Raw genomic sequence first — 16546 nt, 5'->3', positions numbered from 1 at the left:
AAGAAAAAGAAGATTTAGTTAAAATATAACAATGGCCTTCACAACAGAATAATAGGTCACTTTCCCATGCAACTGGAATAAGTAAGCCAGCCCTCAGCTATGGTCTTTAGAATAGAAGCAGCTGGAAGGAGAAGGAAGTCTACCCTCTGGTGCTTAAAAAAACCTCCTGCTCAGTATCTTAACTATTGCTTGCCCCGTCACCACTAGAATAGACAGAGGGAGTGAGGAACACTACTTCCCCATTTTCTCATTCATTTGTAAACCAGCTCATTTTGTTATTTATATTCCCCTGTAAGTCTGCTCTTCAAGTTTATTTTAATTGATTCCAGAGCTCTCAGTGGAGAGGAGTTAGTTTAATTGGCCTTGAGCCTCTGGGACAGGCTAGTGCTCTCTATCCCCCTGCAGGGGCGGCGTACTTCTGGGATCTCTCTTGTAACAGCCTGGCTGCCCCTCCATCTTCCCATCTCTGGAGGTCTCTTTCTAACTAAATACAATTTTACGATTTTTATATTTTATCAATTTCACTATTAATGACAACTAACTTAGCAGCAAAAGTGCTAGACAAAAGACTTTAACTAGATAAAGTGAAAATAGTTTTTATGCAGAAAAAAAATGTAAAGTGGTAAATGTGCATAAGGGTTTATGTTTTGCCCTGTGCATAGAGTGACTAAACTGAGTAAGAATCCCCTTAACAGTCTCTTTGGGATCCTGAGTATGTAGGAGAATGGGATGTAGAGCTTATATATTGAGTTAATTACACCCTAAAAATGTTTAGCATTGACTCTTATCAAATTTGCATTTCCATAAGGTGTTTGTGATTATTGAACGCTATAATATAAGCAAAGCACAGCTGGACACTACTTAGCACAGAGTAAGTGCTCAATAGATGTTATTTCTCTTTTTCCTCTTTTATTCGGAGATGAGTTCTGCCAACAGTTCCAACTTTAAAATCAAGTTTCATGGTCTCAGAAAATGCTCAATAAATATTAACCATTGTTCTCGTCGTTTTCCTATTCTGTATTTTCTTATAAAAGAGTGAAAGGGGCATTTCTAAAACCTACACTCATAAAGGAAAGTGGAGAATTAAGACAATGAGATCAATTCAAACACACAAAAATGTTGAACTCAGAAGTATTTTCCTAATTCTCCAGGTTTTTCAGTATTAGCAAGATGATTCAATGCTTCTCTGTAGTATCTGAGAATTAAAGTGAATGTCTTCCACATAGTTTTCCCTCAATAAATGTACTCATTGATAATCACTTTTCTTCTTCAGGTCACACTTCCTGTGTACACATAGGCAGAATTTTTTTCTGTCATCTGTGAAGGTCCTGCAGTTCTGCTAATGGTTGAACAAGTGTGTCCTGGTGCTGCCTGCATGCACTTGAAATGAACCAAGTGCCGTTTTAGGGCTTTCTATTTGAACATCAAAGGGCATGATGCTGTCCACGTGCCCACATCAAGTCAGCAGCTTAATTTACTGTTTAGTAATACATTGGTGTGGCAGGCTTCTCGTTGCGATCTCTTTTGCCCAGGGCTGTTACAGCTCAACTCGTAACTCTGCTGTTAAAAAATTGATCAGCTTTCTTTCTCCAATATTTAGAAAAGGAAAAATAAGATTTACTCTTACTAATTCAAAAGTCTTTATTCTCTTCAACCCTCCTTACTCCAGAAAAAGGTTAAAAGGACTTAATTAAACAGAGAGAGAGACAGTAAGGTAAAATAAACTTTAAAATGAGTGATTTAGGAAATAGGACAAAGCAGGAAAAGACAAGATCATTTCTACACAAGAGACTTCCTTTAGAGAAGTGTCTGTATGAACTAGGTCACAAAGCCTGTCTTTTTTTTTTTTCTTTATATCTATCTATCTATCTATCTATCTATCTATCTATCTATCTATATATATATATATTTTGTTGTTATTCAGTAAGATTGGCCCTGAGCTAACATCTGTTGCCAATCTTCCTCTTTTTGCTTGAGGAAGATTATCCCTAAGCTACTGTCTGTGTCAATCTTCCTCCATTTTTTATGTGGGATGCTACCACAGCATAACTTGATGAGCGGTGTGTAGATCTGGGCCCAGGATCTGAACCTGCGAACCTCAGGCTGCCAAAGCAGAGCATGCAAACTTAACCACTATGCCACCAGGGTGGCCCCTGTCTTTTTCAAAGTGGTCTTGGAACCCTGTATGTTAGAATCTCTTGAAATGAATCAGAATCCTGGGCTGTGGTAGGGGTGAACAAGAAGGATGGACAACTGGGGGTCTTGCATTTGTTAGAAATTCCAGATGATTCTCATTCTCACTTAAGTTTGAGAATCACATTGCGCTAAATGTTTAGAGCCAATACAAAAAGGGAGACGTGTTTTGTTACATGATTCACAGCATCCCTAAGATAGAAACAAATCCATTGGCCTAGAGAAGCACAAGAATTCCTCCTTCCTAAGACCAAAGAGAATTTCTCTCTGGGTGCTTTGGTGGTAATATAATATCCATTAATATTAATCTATCCATAGAAAGTTTATTGTAATAATCTAAACTCATAGGTATTGGTTTTGATATCTAGAACAGTTAAGTCATGCCATACAATTTATTTATCCATAGTATAGCAGGAGAGAGAGAAAAAAAAGAATTATCTCTGTACTGCTTACATCTTAGGTGACAGAATAAAGTAAATTACTTTGGCACCTTGTTCACACTACTGCATTCCAGTTCCTCTGCTCCCTCTTGTTCTACAGGCCCACTCTTTTCATTAGGAGATGAAATCATCGTTTTGGAGAGTTGAAGAGTGAGCATATTAGGGAATTTCAAGTATGATCAGTCTGTATGTTATTTTCAGTCTTTGAGAACTGAGCAATCTTGTTGACTTTTACAGCGTCCTGCCCCTCCAGTGTGCCCGCTTCCCCACTCAGTTCTTTGGGCTCAGGAGCACCAGTGGGTGGAGCTGCTTTTCCACTTATCATGGATCCCCTGCATCAGAAACACATCTTACATGCCAGTGTAACCTTCAGGCCAGTGCCGTCTCCTGTGAAAGCAAAATCCAGAATTTCCTTCCTGGCTATAACATCCATCTCCGACACTACAGTTTTTCTAGTCAGTGAACCAAATAGGTGTCTGTCATCCTGATTGTGACTTACAGTCTCTCAGGTCCTTTCCACTTCTTCCTGTGTGTGATCCTTGAGCTGGTTTTAAATGCTCTCACAGACTAAACCCTGTGATAACTAGCATCCTAAATTCCCAGCCCCTTTTTATTTTTTTAATCCCAGAATATAAGAACTGGTAACACAGCTAATTGGAATAATCAGTGGATTAACAATTTGGACTGCTGGAGGAGTTAATCACTGCCTTTATGTTCCAACAACATTTTACTCTTACTGCTCTCACTGAACTTGGCCCATGAGGTGTAGTTTTTAAGTGTACGGTGGTTTCCTCAGTGGAACGTGAGCCTCTGCCCTCCTCAAACAGTCCCAGATGTCACCTGTGTTTTTATCTCTCACTGTGTCTGGCACAGAGTAAGCCCTGAATAAATGTATTTTAGTTGCGTGTAATTGAGACATTCAGCCATTGTGTACTTGTTTTCCATGAGAACAGTTATTACTGTTACCGTGTCTAAATATTTGTTGAATTGAATAGATAAACTAGGAATGTATTACAGTGTGTTACTTGTAGTGTTTGGGGGACAAAGAGTTAAAAGACATCAATTATTTCATTTAAGAAAATATCAAGTTTGGCAAAGAAAAAAATAAGTTAAAAATGTCTTTCTCTGAAGACAAACATATTCCTCATGTTTATTATTTTGTGTTTGTTTTACTTAAAATAATACTGGATTTAGTTCACAGAGCTGGAGGCTTAAGGTGCCTCAATACAGTATATGGCATGTTCTAATCGACAAAACTTAATACTTTAAGCAAAACTTTCAAATGACATATGCTTATTATAGAAAATTGGGAACACATAAAGAAGAAAAGCCACCTAAATATCACCGCCTAGATATAGTATATCTTAACATTTTGGCGTATTTCTTTGTCTTGTTTTTCTGTGATTAATTTTAATAGTCGAGGTTCTACCCTCTACATAATTTTGCATTTTGCTTTTTTCTCTACATCCTGCGTGCTCTTGATCTATTTTCCCAATCTGTGATTCCACAGAGATTCAGAGTTATAAATAATGTACACGAAACTACATATCTTTGCATAATCACAGTTTTGTGTGACCGTGCTCTAAAATGTTGCTTTTATATAGAGTGAAGTTTCTTGCAAACTTTTGCTTACAAACAAACCTTTGAGTTCAGTGCAGCTTAAAATAAATACTGTTTTATTCCCTTTAGATAGTCAGGGCCTATCCAGATAGAAAGCAGTGTTTTTCCTAAAGTAAATGCCATGACCTGCCCTTTTTTCTCACTCAGAGTCTTAAACCTCCTGACGGGAATTTTAAATAGACCATCACCCTTTTTCCTCTTGTTTGCTTTCATGAGGTGTTAGGTTGGAACTAGAGATAGAATAAATGATGGAAAGGTAGACTAGTTTGTATCATTGAGTGAAAAAGCTTGCAAGTCATCTACAGTCATTTTTGATGTTCTCTTCCCCAGCCTTGGGTGTACCTGGGAACTCGAGGCTGGCCGGCGAGGTAGAAAGGAGTGTAGCTGAGTCAGGAGAACATGGGGGTGATGTATGTGTTGAAACTAAACCATTCAAAACATAACCCTCTACCTTTCCCTGTCACCCTGTTCCAGGGACTTTTTTATTTCTATAAATCATTTGGATTGTTTGAATACTTTATTATGAACGTTAATTATTATAATTATTTAAGAGATTAAAATTTAGTCCTCGACATATGAAAAACCACTGAACTATACACTTTCAAACGGTAAGTTTTAGGGTATATGAATTATACTTCAATATAAATTTTAAAATAAGGCAAAAAAAAAGAAATGGAACGCCATTCTGTCCATTCATTCATTTAAATAAGCATTTACTAAGTGCCAAAAGAAACCAGAAGCCTGCTTTGGCAGTTGCAAAGGTGAATCACACATAGACTGTTCTTTTGGGAGTTTATAGTCGAGGAGAGGAAATCCAGTGTGTATTTAAGTAACTCTAACACCAGAGGGAAAGTGGCTTGTATTGTAAGAGAAGTACAAATAAATTGCTGAGCAAAAACAGAAGCAAAGACTAATGATTCCAGCAACAAACGGTGAAGAAGGAATTTAGAGGAAAAATATTTGAGTGCTCATTGATTTTTCTATAAATTAATGTGGAATTGATCAGGTAGGTTGGTAGACTGGTGGTTGTGCGATGAGGGAGTACCGCTCTGCTCACACTTCCTCAGTGAATATTAGGCGAGGTTTCACCTGAGGCTGGATACACTGGGACAGTGGAAAGAAGGGAGCTGCTATGAAATCATCCTTTGGAGAGTTGTAGAGCGTGCGTCTTGGAGAATTTCAGGTGAGGTTTATTTGTGTGTTTTTCTTTAGAACTTTTCAGCTGCTAAGTGTAAATGCAGAGTGGAAGAATAGCTGGATATAAGGAAGCAGATTTAGAGTTTATGACATGACTTTGACAAAGGGAAAATAGGCCAAGGAGTCTGAGAATGGTGAAAAGAAAGTGATTTGGGGAAGTAAGTTTCCAAAGCAATGTCAGCATCACCTGGAAACTTATTGGACATGCAAATTCATGGTTCTAGACCTACTGAATCACAAACAGCGTGGGGCCCAGTAATCTGTGTCTGAACAGGCCGTCTAAGTGATTCTCTGGCACACCAATACCTGCAATCCACTGGTTGGGAAATCTAAACTACTTAAGACAGTAAGTACACTTATGGGAGAGGGGCAGAAATGAGTGATGATGGATAACGAAAAAGAGGTAGACCGTATGGCTTAGCATCTTCACAAGAGTGAAGAATTGTGTGAGTGGAGGAATTGAAGTAAGTGAGCCCTGAGGGTAGGCAATGCTGGTCAGAGACTAGGATACCTGAAGGATTTTAAAAGTAGAGCAGTTAAGAGACACAGGAGTTGTATGCATAGTCCGTGTTGATACTATTCTCACGAAGAATCATGACACAGGTAGGAGTGGAGAAGAAAATTGAGAGGCAGGAACTGAAATCGCCATTGAGTGAGGAGTAACCAAAGAGTAGGCCAACAGCTAAAGAAGGATGATTACAGGTTGATCTAGCTCATTTCTTTCCCCTTGTCATCCTCTCCCCCACCTCAGGTGTATGGGATGTGAGAGAAAAACAGCCTAGACTCTAGATCCACGCTATAAGCAGGTGGTACCCTCATGTCCAGCCTTAGTGTACAGGGTAAGAGTGTGGGAGGGCTAGGATGAGAGGAAGATTGAGTCAAATTCGTCAACGTACAGGTTAATGTGGAAGTAAATGACCAGGTGGAAATGGGTGACCTGATAGTCTTGGACTCCTGCTCTTTGCTTGTAAGTAGGGATGTGAGACTTGATGAGACAAGGTGAGAGCTCTTTTATCTGATATAATTAGAATCAGTACTTTTTAGTTAACTGCAAAAGACAGTTGTATGGAAATGATGCATATATACCTTCAACATTTTATTTTTAGTTTTACAATAATTCATCATATCTACTGCTTGAGCTTCCACATGGTTTTCTTGCATCAGCCACACTCAATAGTGTGATCTATGAATTCCAGGTTTAGTTTCTTTCAAACAGGACAAGAACTGAAAGACATTCGAGAAGTAACCTAAGGGCAGAATCTTTCTAGACTTTTACATTTTAACTCTAATTTTTTATGGTTGTGTTGCCTACACAATTTTTTTTAATCATTTATCTTCATTGACTCTTTTCAAAGTGTACAATTTTGTTTTTAATACAATTCTCTTTTAGCATCTTATATTCTGTTGATTTATGTATTATTTGATTAAATTACATAATTACAACAGGCATAAACAGGTTTGGGAACAAACACATCTGTTTTGATATACATTCAGTTCAACAAATGAGAGATGTGATCCTGCATGAAGTCCCAGATGTTCAATGTCTTGTAGATGTATGTTTTATAGAAAGAATTAATACGTTAATCTGGCAAATTGGAGGTCAGATTAGAGAGTTTCTATCACTGTTCTTAGCAACGCATAGACGAAGGTCAGTGATCTGGTAGAGGTGGGTGCGATATGTGATTTCTCCTGAGGTTTCTTTCCAGAGGCACGAAACGAGAGTGAGGGCACTGGTTCCTGAGATGGAGGGTGGTGGTTCGTACTGGGAACATTGAGAGTCTGTAGAAATCCCTTTTAACTTCCTTTGGCACATTTTTAACTTTGTTCTTTCCAAAAGATTAGTAAAATCATTTAAATTATGAAAATTTTTTGTAGTATATTAAATATGATTGATAATTATGCTTCCTGAGGATTACTACAATTTTTAGATCATTGCATGATTTAAGAATAGTATGATATAATTAACTAGTATGTTAGCTCAAAACACATGTATGATATACATGAAATCCTAATTTCTACTTTTCTAACTTTTATTTTTGGCTTTATGGTTTGCATCTAATAATACACGAAGAGGATTTCTCAGTGTACAAAATACATAAAATAGATTTGAAATTTTTAATCTTTTTTTAACTATTTTTAAGATTTTTATATTTGAGTGAAACATTTTTCTCTTAAAGTTCATAGTTTACATAGTTATCCATGTTTTTGACAGTTTAAACACTATCCTAATAGGAAAATATAATTTTTTCAATTAAAAGAACATCTTTCATTAGAATGACATTCTTTTTTTTATTTTAAAGATTGGCACCTGAGGTAACATCTATTGCCAATCTTCTTTTTCTTTTTTTTTTTCTTTCTTCTCTCCAAAGCTCCCCAGTACATTGTTGTATATTCTAGTTGTAGGTCCTTCTGGTTGTGCTATGTGGGATGCCACCTCAGCATGGCCTAATGAGCAGTGCCATGTCCATGCCCAGGATCTGAACCCGTGAAGCCCTGGGCCACCAAAGTGGAGGGCACGAACTTAACCACTTGGCCATGGGCCAGCCCATAGAATGACATTCTAAATCTGTAGGGGGTGTACTTTTGCATATGATGCAAATAAATGTATTTATAATACTAGGAACTAAAAGAGTCAAACAACATAACTTAGATAATAGGAATCTTTCAGGGCTTATAGTCAATCAACCATGCTCCATAAGTTTCAGTCTTCTCATTTAACTTGATCTTTTCCCAAATATGAACATGACCCATAAGACTGTTGAGTAAGACCAGGTTCGTAGATGTCTCTATTTGGAGACTATCTGCATCACTGCTAGAACTTTTGTGCCACATGAATTAAAATGATTATGACTAAATTTTATCTGTTAATTTGTCTTATTCTGACTGGCTGTCCATATCAGGAAGAGTGTATTCCATATCTCTTTTATTCATGAAATTAAAGTTTGTAGAATTTCATACCAGAAAGTTTGTCTTTGTTATGAACTGATATGCTTTGTTTTATCAGACAGTTAAAAGTATCATTTACTGTTTTGCCTTGGCTGCCAGGAATTTCAGAGCTAGCTTGTAGTGATCATTCATCCAAAGTTTTTATATAATTATCTTCATCTTCTCCCTCTGTTACTCTCTTTTATCAGTCTTTAATTTTTGTTTAGCAATTCTGCCATGTATTTTTTATTATAAATATTCCTAATTCCTTTTTGAAAGTTGATGGTAGATAAATTCAATAAATTCAGCAGACGATTATTGAGTACCTACTTCTTGCTGTTAAATTAACTCTATTAGACTGACAATAATGGAAAAAAGGCTATGGCTTTAAGAAGCTGAAAAAAATAACTTTTTCAGAAATTCCTAGGAAATATCTTGTTCAAATAGGTACATAATGTGTGTATTTTTATAGGCATATAAAACACTCATGTTTATATACGACCCTGTGGCATAGCGGTTAAGTTCGTCTGCTCTGCTTTGGCAGCCCAGGGTTCACAGGTTCAGATCCCAGGCATGGACCTAGCACCGTTCATCTAGCCACCCTCTTGGCAGTGTCTTACATAAAATAGAGGAATATTGGCACAGATGTTAGCTCAGTGACAATCTTCCTCATCCAAAAAAAAAAAAAAGCTCATGTTTATTCTTTCATTGCTAATTAAAAGTCATCATTAGGATAGATTGCCTTTACCAAAACCTACATGTTTTCTAGAGCTGTTTTGTTTTATTCAGATTTAAAATTCAGGATTGAAAGCTGGGTCTCACGTAATGTCTGAGGTAACATTGCACATGCAGTTGGACCGTTTCTGTTCTTAGATGTCTGCAGGGAGTTGTGAAGCTGGTCTTCTGTGAGAACACACTGCCTCAGGCCTTTCAGCTTCACGCTGGGGAAGAGCTGGTATGTGTGACATGACCAAAGATTGCCCAGGGAATCTTTGAAGAAGAGGACAGTTTGTTTGATAGATATAAAACGATTTTGAAAAGAGAAGGCATTCCTACTTTGAGTCTAAAAGGAAAGAAAGCCTTTTTCAGTTGCTCATATTCTTCTTTTATGAAGAAGACTCTCTTATGCTTTGTGCAACTTTTCAATGAATACCCAGTCCCCTGAAAATTCAAACTAGTGCATAAAGGCTTAGAAGATTATAGATGCAGTAGTAGCCCATTACATAGCTGGTTGGCCAGTAGGATTACTTACAACAACATTGGAATTCACCCATTTTAAAATGTAAATTAAATGTATCTTTTCACCACTCCATGACCTGACTTTTAAAAACTGTGTTCGTGAATTATTCTGACCCAGATATGTCATCTCCTTCCCTGTGAAACAGGATGTAGTTATTGCCTGAATTTTTCTGGAAGTGATTACCCTTTAAGTAAATGTCCTCGCCTTCATTCCTCATCTCCTTCTAACTGTTGGCCTTTTGCTTATTTTACTGCTTATTAGCACCTTTAGGTGCTAAGCAGAATAATCCCCACGCTCAACGTGTACATTTTGTAATCCCTACAACCTATGAGTGTTACATTACATGGCGAAGGGAAATTGATTGTAGATTACATTAAATCTGCTAATTAATTTACCTTTAAATAAAGAGATTATGCTGGTTACCTGGGCCTGCCCAATGTAATCACAAAAGTCCTTAAATGTAGAAGAGAGAGGCAGAAGGCACATTAGAGTAAAGTGACATGAAAGGAACTTGACTCACCTGTGCTGGCTTTGAAGGCTGAAGAAGGGGCCCCACGTGAGCCGGGGGATGCAGGACACTTCTAAAACCTGGCAAAGGCGAGGAACTCTATTTCCCGGAGCTTCCAGAAAGGGATGTCCTTCTGACACCTTTGATTTTTGACATCCAGTGAAACCCATGTCAGATTTCTGACCTACAGAATTGTTAGATAATAAATTTGTGTTGATTTAAGCCACTAAGCTTGTGGTAATTTATTATGCAATAAAAACTAAATACAGTTATGCATTGCTTCATGACAAGGATACATTCTGAGAAATGCATCGTTAGTCGATTTCATCATTGTACGAACATCTAGGGTGTACTTACACAAACCTAGATGGTATAGCCTACTGCACACCTAGGCTATATGGTACTAATCTCATGGGACCGCTGTCGTGTATGCAGTCTGTCACTGACCACAGCGTCTTTATGTGGCTTATGACTGTACATTTACGAATGTTCGAGAAAGGAAAATGAAGATGAAACTCAAGGCCCTCCATCCAGGAAAAGATTTAGTGTGGGTTGAAGTTGCAAGTCTTGCTGACAGGGAGAAATAAGGCCATCCCTGAATTTCAGCCCTTGCTCTCACTGTTTCCCATTAATACAGAAAATCTACATGTGCCTGTTGCCAGTGTAATGACCTGAAATACACACTTTAAAACAATATACCTTTGTTTCAGTCTGCTTCCAGGCCACCCATGTGGCCATAATTACAGTGGTCTTTTCATGGAACAAATTTAATTGTGTTATTTCTCTTTAAAGCCCATTTCATGATTTTCCATTGCCTGGAGAAAAAAGCCCAAACATGCAGCTTGGCAGTCAAGGCCCCTCTACAACAGAAGCTTCTACTACTGCCTTATGTCATACTTCTCTCTTCTATGTACCTTATGCTCAGTCAACCTGAGGTACTTACGGTCTGTGAGCCCAGCATGGTATTTTGCACTTTTCTCCTTCGTACATGTCATTTCCTTTACCACCAGTGTCCTGCGAGATCATCAATCACCCCTGCTGGCAAACTGCTGGGAACTGAATTCTTCAAGACTCAACTCAAACATTAAACGTGATGTTCTCTGGAAAATCCTGGAACCTTCCACATCCAATTAAATTGTTTGGTCTGTCCTTTATGCCACATTGTGACTTGTTAACCTTGCAATATCTTGCAATATTAAAATTATTTCTTTCCATTGCATTTTCTTATACTAAATTGTAAGCTTCTTAAGGGCAGCAAGTGGGTCTACTAACAAATTTATGGGATCTTAGTATCTCACATAGCTTATACAGTAGCAACTCAATAAATAAGTATTAAGTGAACAAATGACTATGTTACCTGACCTGGCCAACATTTCATAGAGATGCTATTAGAATGCAGGTTTCTGATTCCCCAGACCAGTCTTTGATTAGACTTTGCCTCTAAAACTTAAGTACCATGAAAGAAATTCTTTTATATACCTAGGGAACATTTTTTATTTTAAATAAAATTCTGACCAACTATTTTGTTTGGTACCACTCCCTTTTCTGTCCCTTAATTTAACACTTGTGATTTCATAATTTTATTGTATTGAAAATGAAAACATCGAAATAACCACTCTATTTTGTTAATTTTTTTCATAGCTCCATTTGGAAGCATTATGTTGTGCTGTGTATCTGTTTTTATTCTTAAAACATTGAGAAGACTCTGCAATTTAATAGAATAGCATGACAAGTATCAAAATCTTTTGGCTTTAAATATTTGAATTTTCTCTCAGCATTTCTATTTTCTGCTTTTGTAGATTTGATGTTTATGTGAGTTTCTCAGTGGTTGCATATAGGTTTGACCTTGCTGCAAGGGTCTTTATGAAAATGGGATAATGTGTATGGTAGAAATTGGAAACTGTAAGGCACTATTCAGACAGGATGAATTGTTTTCATAGTTTCTATTATTACTTTCCACTCTTGACTGCAAAACATTCACACTTTTCATGATGATGGGAGTAGTTCCACTGGGAATTACTCTTTTTACAACAGCTGTTAGAATTCAAAATCTTAAAATGGTTGGCATAATTTTTAGTGTGATCGGTAAAACACATCCTTCATGCTGCATACTAATTTATAAGTTTGGTTTACTACTTTAAAAAAGTAAAACTCTTTTTAAGATGAATGTTGGTGTTAATATTTCATGTAAGAGGATCATCATTAATTTAAAAAATAGTAGAAGCCATCGATGAATCCGTGAGACGTAAATATATTTAAAAGATTTTATTTTTGAAATATTATGAAAATATTGATAAATACCCAGAAACTGTAGGTCATAACTATGGAAATATTCAGTTTGATTGAACACACTGCTTGGGTGCCCACTGTCGGATTTGGGTAAAGCTAACTTGTTTTAGAATGGCTCAAAAAGCTAGGCGAAGCCATGGTTCAGAATGTGTCTTCAGGATTTGAATTCTATCCTATTTCCTAGGTGATTCGCCAGGAGTGTTTGCTTTCTTTGTTTGAAGGACAGCTTTAAAGTAATCTTCTGATATAGCTACTGGTATTTTCATGGGAAAAGAAATGTCCTGTGAGAAACCTGTCTTCCTTAAATGTACCAGACATATCTCCCATTGTGCATCAACAAATTGGCATGGGATTATGGTTTTTTAAGAGCCAGTCTCCAGTGAATTCATTTAGAACAAAATAAGTCTACAGAACCCAATCATGCTGATTGTGCTAGATACTTACCTCAGCAAGAGTACACTTTTCTAGGAACCACAAAACCATTCTCAGGTCCATCATGTCAGTGTCTCATCTTCCAAGTAGGATGACATAAATTGGCACATTCTTAGTCCTTATGTCTTCTTTGAAGAGATTCCTTACAGATTTCTGCCATTATATCTCACTTTCCTTGTTATATGCAGCAAATCTCTTTATCCTTTTAAGTATATAAATTCACAGTGTGTGATGACTTCTAATTCATTCCATGGACTTGGAGCTTGTCCTTGATAGTTTTAGTGAAACCACCAGCTGCCACTGTCCCTAGTTGTGGCATACGTTTCACTTTTGAAGACTTCAGCTCTCTGTCCACTTGCTTGAGTGTCTTTTCTTGGTTATACAAAGTTCAAAATAAGTTTATGTGAACACAGTCTCTCTGTTGTGATCCTTTAAACAGTTTGCATGAATTCCCCAGTTAACTTGATGTTACTGCTGCCGCTATTCATGGTCTTTTTTAGGTCGGCTGGGTATTTTTCTATGTGAATAACTGTGTTTCTTTGAATAACCGTCAGCAATGATTGTTGTACTCTTGCCTTGCAGGTACTACAGTGCAACCATTCTGCAGATGTCCGGTGTTGAAGATGACAGACTCGCAATATGGCTGGCTTCAGTTACAGCCTTCACAAACTTCATTTTCACTCTCGTGGGAGTCTGGCTTGTTGAGAAAGTGGGCCGCAGAAAGCTTACCTTCGGTAGTTTAGCAGGTAGGTACCTGGATGAAGAATTTAGTTATCAACTTTTTTCTAATGATGACAGGTTAACCTTCCAAAATGCAATACCAATACCACTCCTGATGTAGTTTTCTTAGCCAAATAATAGAGTTCCTCTCGACAAAAAGTTTTTTAAAAAGAACTTAATGAATGTTATATATGTAATGAATGATATGTAACTAGAATTGACTAGAAACTAGAATTATAAGAGCAGTTTCAATCTACTGAGGGTAGCATTTTGCTGTTATTATTTTGAGTTCTGCCCAGGGGTACAAAAGTGAAAAGAGTAATGATTTTTTGTTCTTCCTTGATTGAAAAACTTAGTATTCATAAACTCACTTTTTAACATATGTTTTAAGTTTAGAAGAATATGGAACTAAATTTGGAGGATTTTTTTTTCAAAGCTCTTTCAACAATGGAACATTAGAACCATATAATTTCTTCACAAAACAAAGACAGGCTTGTTTTTTTTTTGTATTTGAACCAGGCCTTAATTCTAGGGTAAATTCTGATTGTTTATATTTCCTATGATAGCTAAATAAGATAAAACTTTTCTCACTTTCAAGTATCTTTTGTCTTTAAGTGCTGCCCATTTCTTTTTATTATTTCCCTGTAACACAAGGGCTCTTTCACTTGACAAAATGAGACCCATCTTTGCCATTGTCTTCACATGATTACATCATATAATTTTCTAATTTATTTCAAATATACAAGCAGATTCCTACTTATCAATTAGCTGTCTTCTAATGGCTCCTTTATAAGTTTATTTAGAGTAAGAATATGTTTTTCCATTAAAATGTAAAGTTTCCAGGCTGGCATTAACTAAATTCTGTTTTAACCAAATTATACCTAAAACATTGATCTAATAGAACTACTTCAGGCACTTGTCCCAGATTTTGATGAGAAAATACATTCTGAGTTTCATACTCAGTTCTTAAGAACGTGTACTTTCTCCCACCCTTCCCTCTGTACCAATACTCTGTTCTTGCCTAGGCAGCGGAAGCCCTTGAGTACCAAAGGTAAGCTGAACTGCAGTGTCCACACTGAGGGCAAAGGGAGGGGAAGATTGTCTGATTAAGAGTCAAAGGTAATTCCAACAGCCAAGATTTATAGGGAGACTGGAGGGTAAGAGAGGAAAGGTGAGGAGCAAGCAAAAGTTTAAAGACCACACGTTTATAAACCTGTTGAAGGAACCAGAAGTGTTTAGCCTGGAAAAAAAGACTCAGTAGACACCTAATAGATATCTTACTCTGGCAGATGGTAAATGTTAGGAGGACATAGATTTTTACTTAATATAAGAAAAATATTCCTAATAGAGCTCTCCAACCATGAATTGTGCTGTTTTATTAGGATGGTAAACTCTGGAAAAAAAAGATAGATGGCCTTCAGGTAGTGATATGCTAAAAATAAGTTCCTCCAGTTGGTCAGACCTGACCCCTGAGGTTTAGGTCAACTCTAAGAAGAGGTAATAGCCGCTTTAAAAATTTTTAAGTGGATACCCTTCCTTTTCGGCAGGGCCTCAGTATATTGCTACTTCAAAGGTCTGTTTTTTAAATAGAATTTCAAGTCTTCTTGAATTTGAGATTTGGCTTTTAAGATCTAGGGAAACTGCTGATTTTGAGATCTGGGGAAAACATTTTTGTAGCAGCCTCTGTCCCTTCATTTGTTGTATTCCAATGAGACACTTTCTGATCAGTTCAGCAGGATTTTGAGGCATTCTAGATAGAGCCAGACTGTTTGGGTTGAATTGTGTGACTTTGAGCAAGGTTCCACTCCCTCATCCATAAACAGGAATTAATTATAGTCCCTTCTTCACACAGTTGTAATGAGGGCTAAATACATTTATGCGTGTATAGCATTTAAAACACTGCCTGACACAGATAGTAAGAGTGCCCAGAGCATTTTAGCTGTCACAACGTTATTACTGCCAGAGAGTGATTCTTTGTTGTTTTAGCCATAATGTGAAATCACTTTGCATCATGAGAATCCAGGAACGTTCCTGAACTCTTCTAGCTGATGTCTTGTTTCACCTCTCAGTGTAGGTCCTCTGCCCCAAGGATTTCCAGAGCCCATCCCTGACTATTAAGAGGAAGTGTTAAGACAATTATTTGGGGGTAAAGACCAAGAGATTTCAGAGACTGCTTCTTATGAGCAACCTATAGGCACTTTTGTTTTCTGCCTTGTTCTCTTTTCAGCCAAAACTACCAACACCCTAGCTCCATCCACTACCAATATCATGCAGTGAGGCCTCTCTCTTAAGAGAGACCTTCCGTCAAGGGGGCATCTGATCTCCTTGTCATGTGGCCAATTAAAGGGATGATGTAGATATTACAGTGGTTTAGGAGGTAGAAGGCCTGGTTTTCTTGATACAGCTCTCCTCTTTTCCTTGTACATATGGATATAAATAGTCCTCTTTCTGTAGTTCTGGTTTTTAACTGATTAAATAGAACATACTGACCACCTACAGAAGAAAACTTACTCTTAAAGAACCTTGTTTAGTGTATTAGTATTACTCCAATGTGACCCACGCAGAAGATGTTTATTTCGCTTTCCGATACCAATTAATTCTGGATTAGTCATTTTTATTTGAATGTTTTTGTTTTATTCCTTTGTGTGTAGGTATATATTTGATAGCCTAATAGTGCTAAGTATTAGAACGCTGTTCTATTTAAAATTTTTTAAATTAGCCTAGAATTTTTAAACTTTTCATTCAGTTTTATTCCCTATTTTCTCTTTTTATTAGGATTTATTTTCTTACATTGGGTTAAAAACAGTGGGAAAACATATCAAAATAATTTTTTGAATAGGTATTCATTCTTTAAAAATTACTACAAATAAATTGTATTTAGCTAGACCCAGACAAAGAAACTCTTTATACAAAGAAATATAAACTATATAGTCCCTGAATAATTTTAAATGTAGGACATTTTGTGGTATTCTGACTTTTAAT

The 16546-nt window shown here is 36.9% G+C and overlaps 1 protein-coding gene across 1 annotated transcript in view; it reads left to right on the top strand.

Annotated features, from left to right (window-relative positions):
• SLC2A13 (solute carrier family 2 member 13) overlaps positions 1-16546 on the top strand; it is a 332739-nt gene that overhangs the window by 209515 nt on the left and 106678 nt on the right. Inside the window, exon 5 of the mRNA XM_070270126.1 lies at positions 13427-13590. Coding sequence (XP_070126227.1) covers positions 13427-13590 — 164 coding nt within the window. The remainder of the gene's footprint in view (positions 1-13426; positions 13591-16546) is intronic.

The sequence above is a fragment of the Equus caballus genome, chromosome 6, assembly GCF_041296265.1.
Source record: "Equus caballus isolate H_3958 breed thoroughbred chromosome 6, TB-T2T, whole genome shotgun sequence".
In the NCBI taxonomy this organism is placed as follows: Eukaryota; Metazoa; Chordata; class Mammalia; order Perissodactyla; family Equidae; genus Equus; species Equus caballus.
Note: the sequence above shows the minus strand (reverse complement) of the source record. Positions and strands in the feature narration are given on the sequence as shown.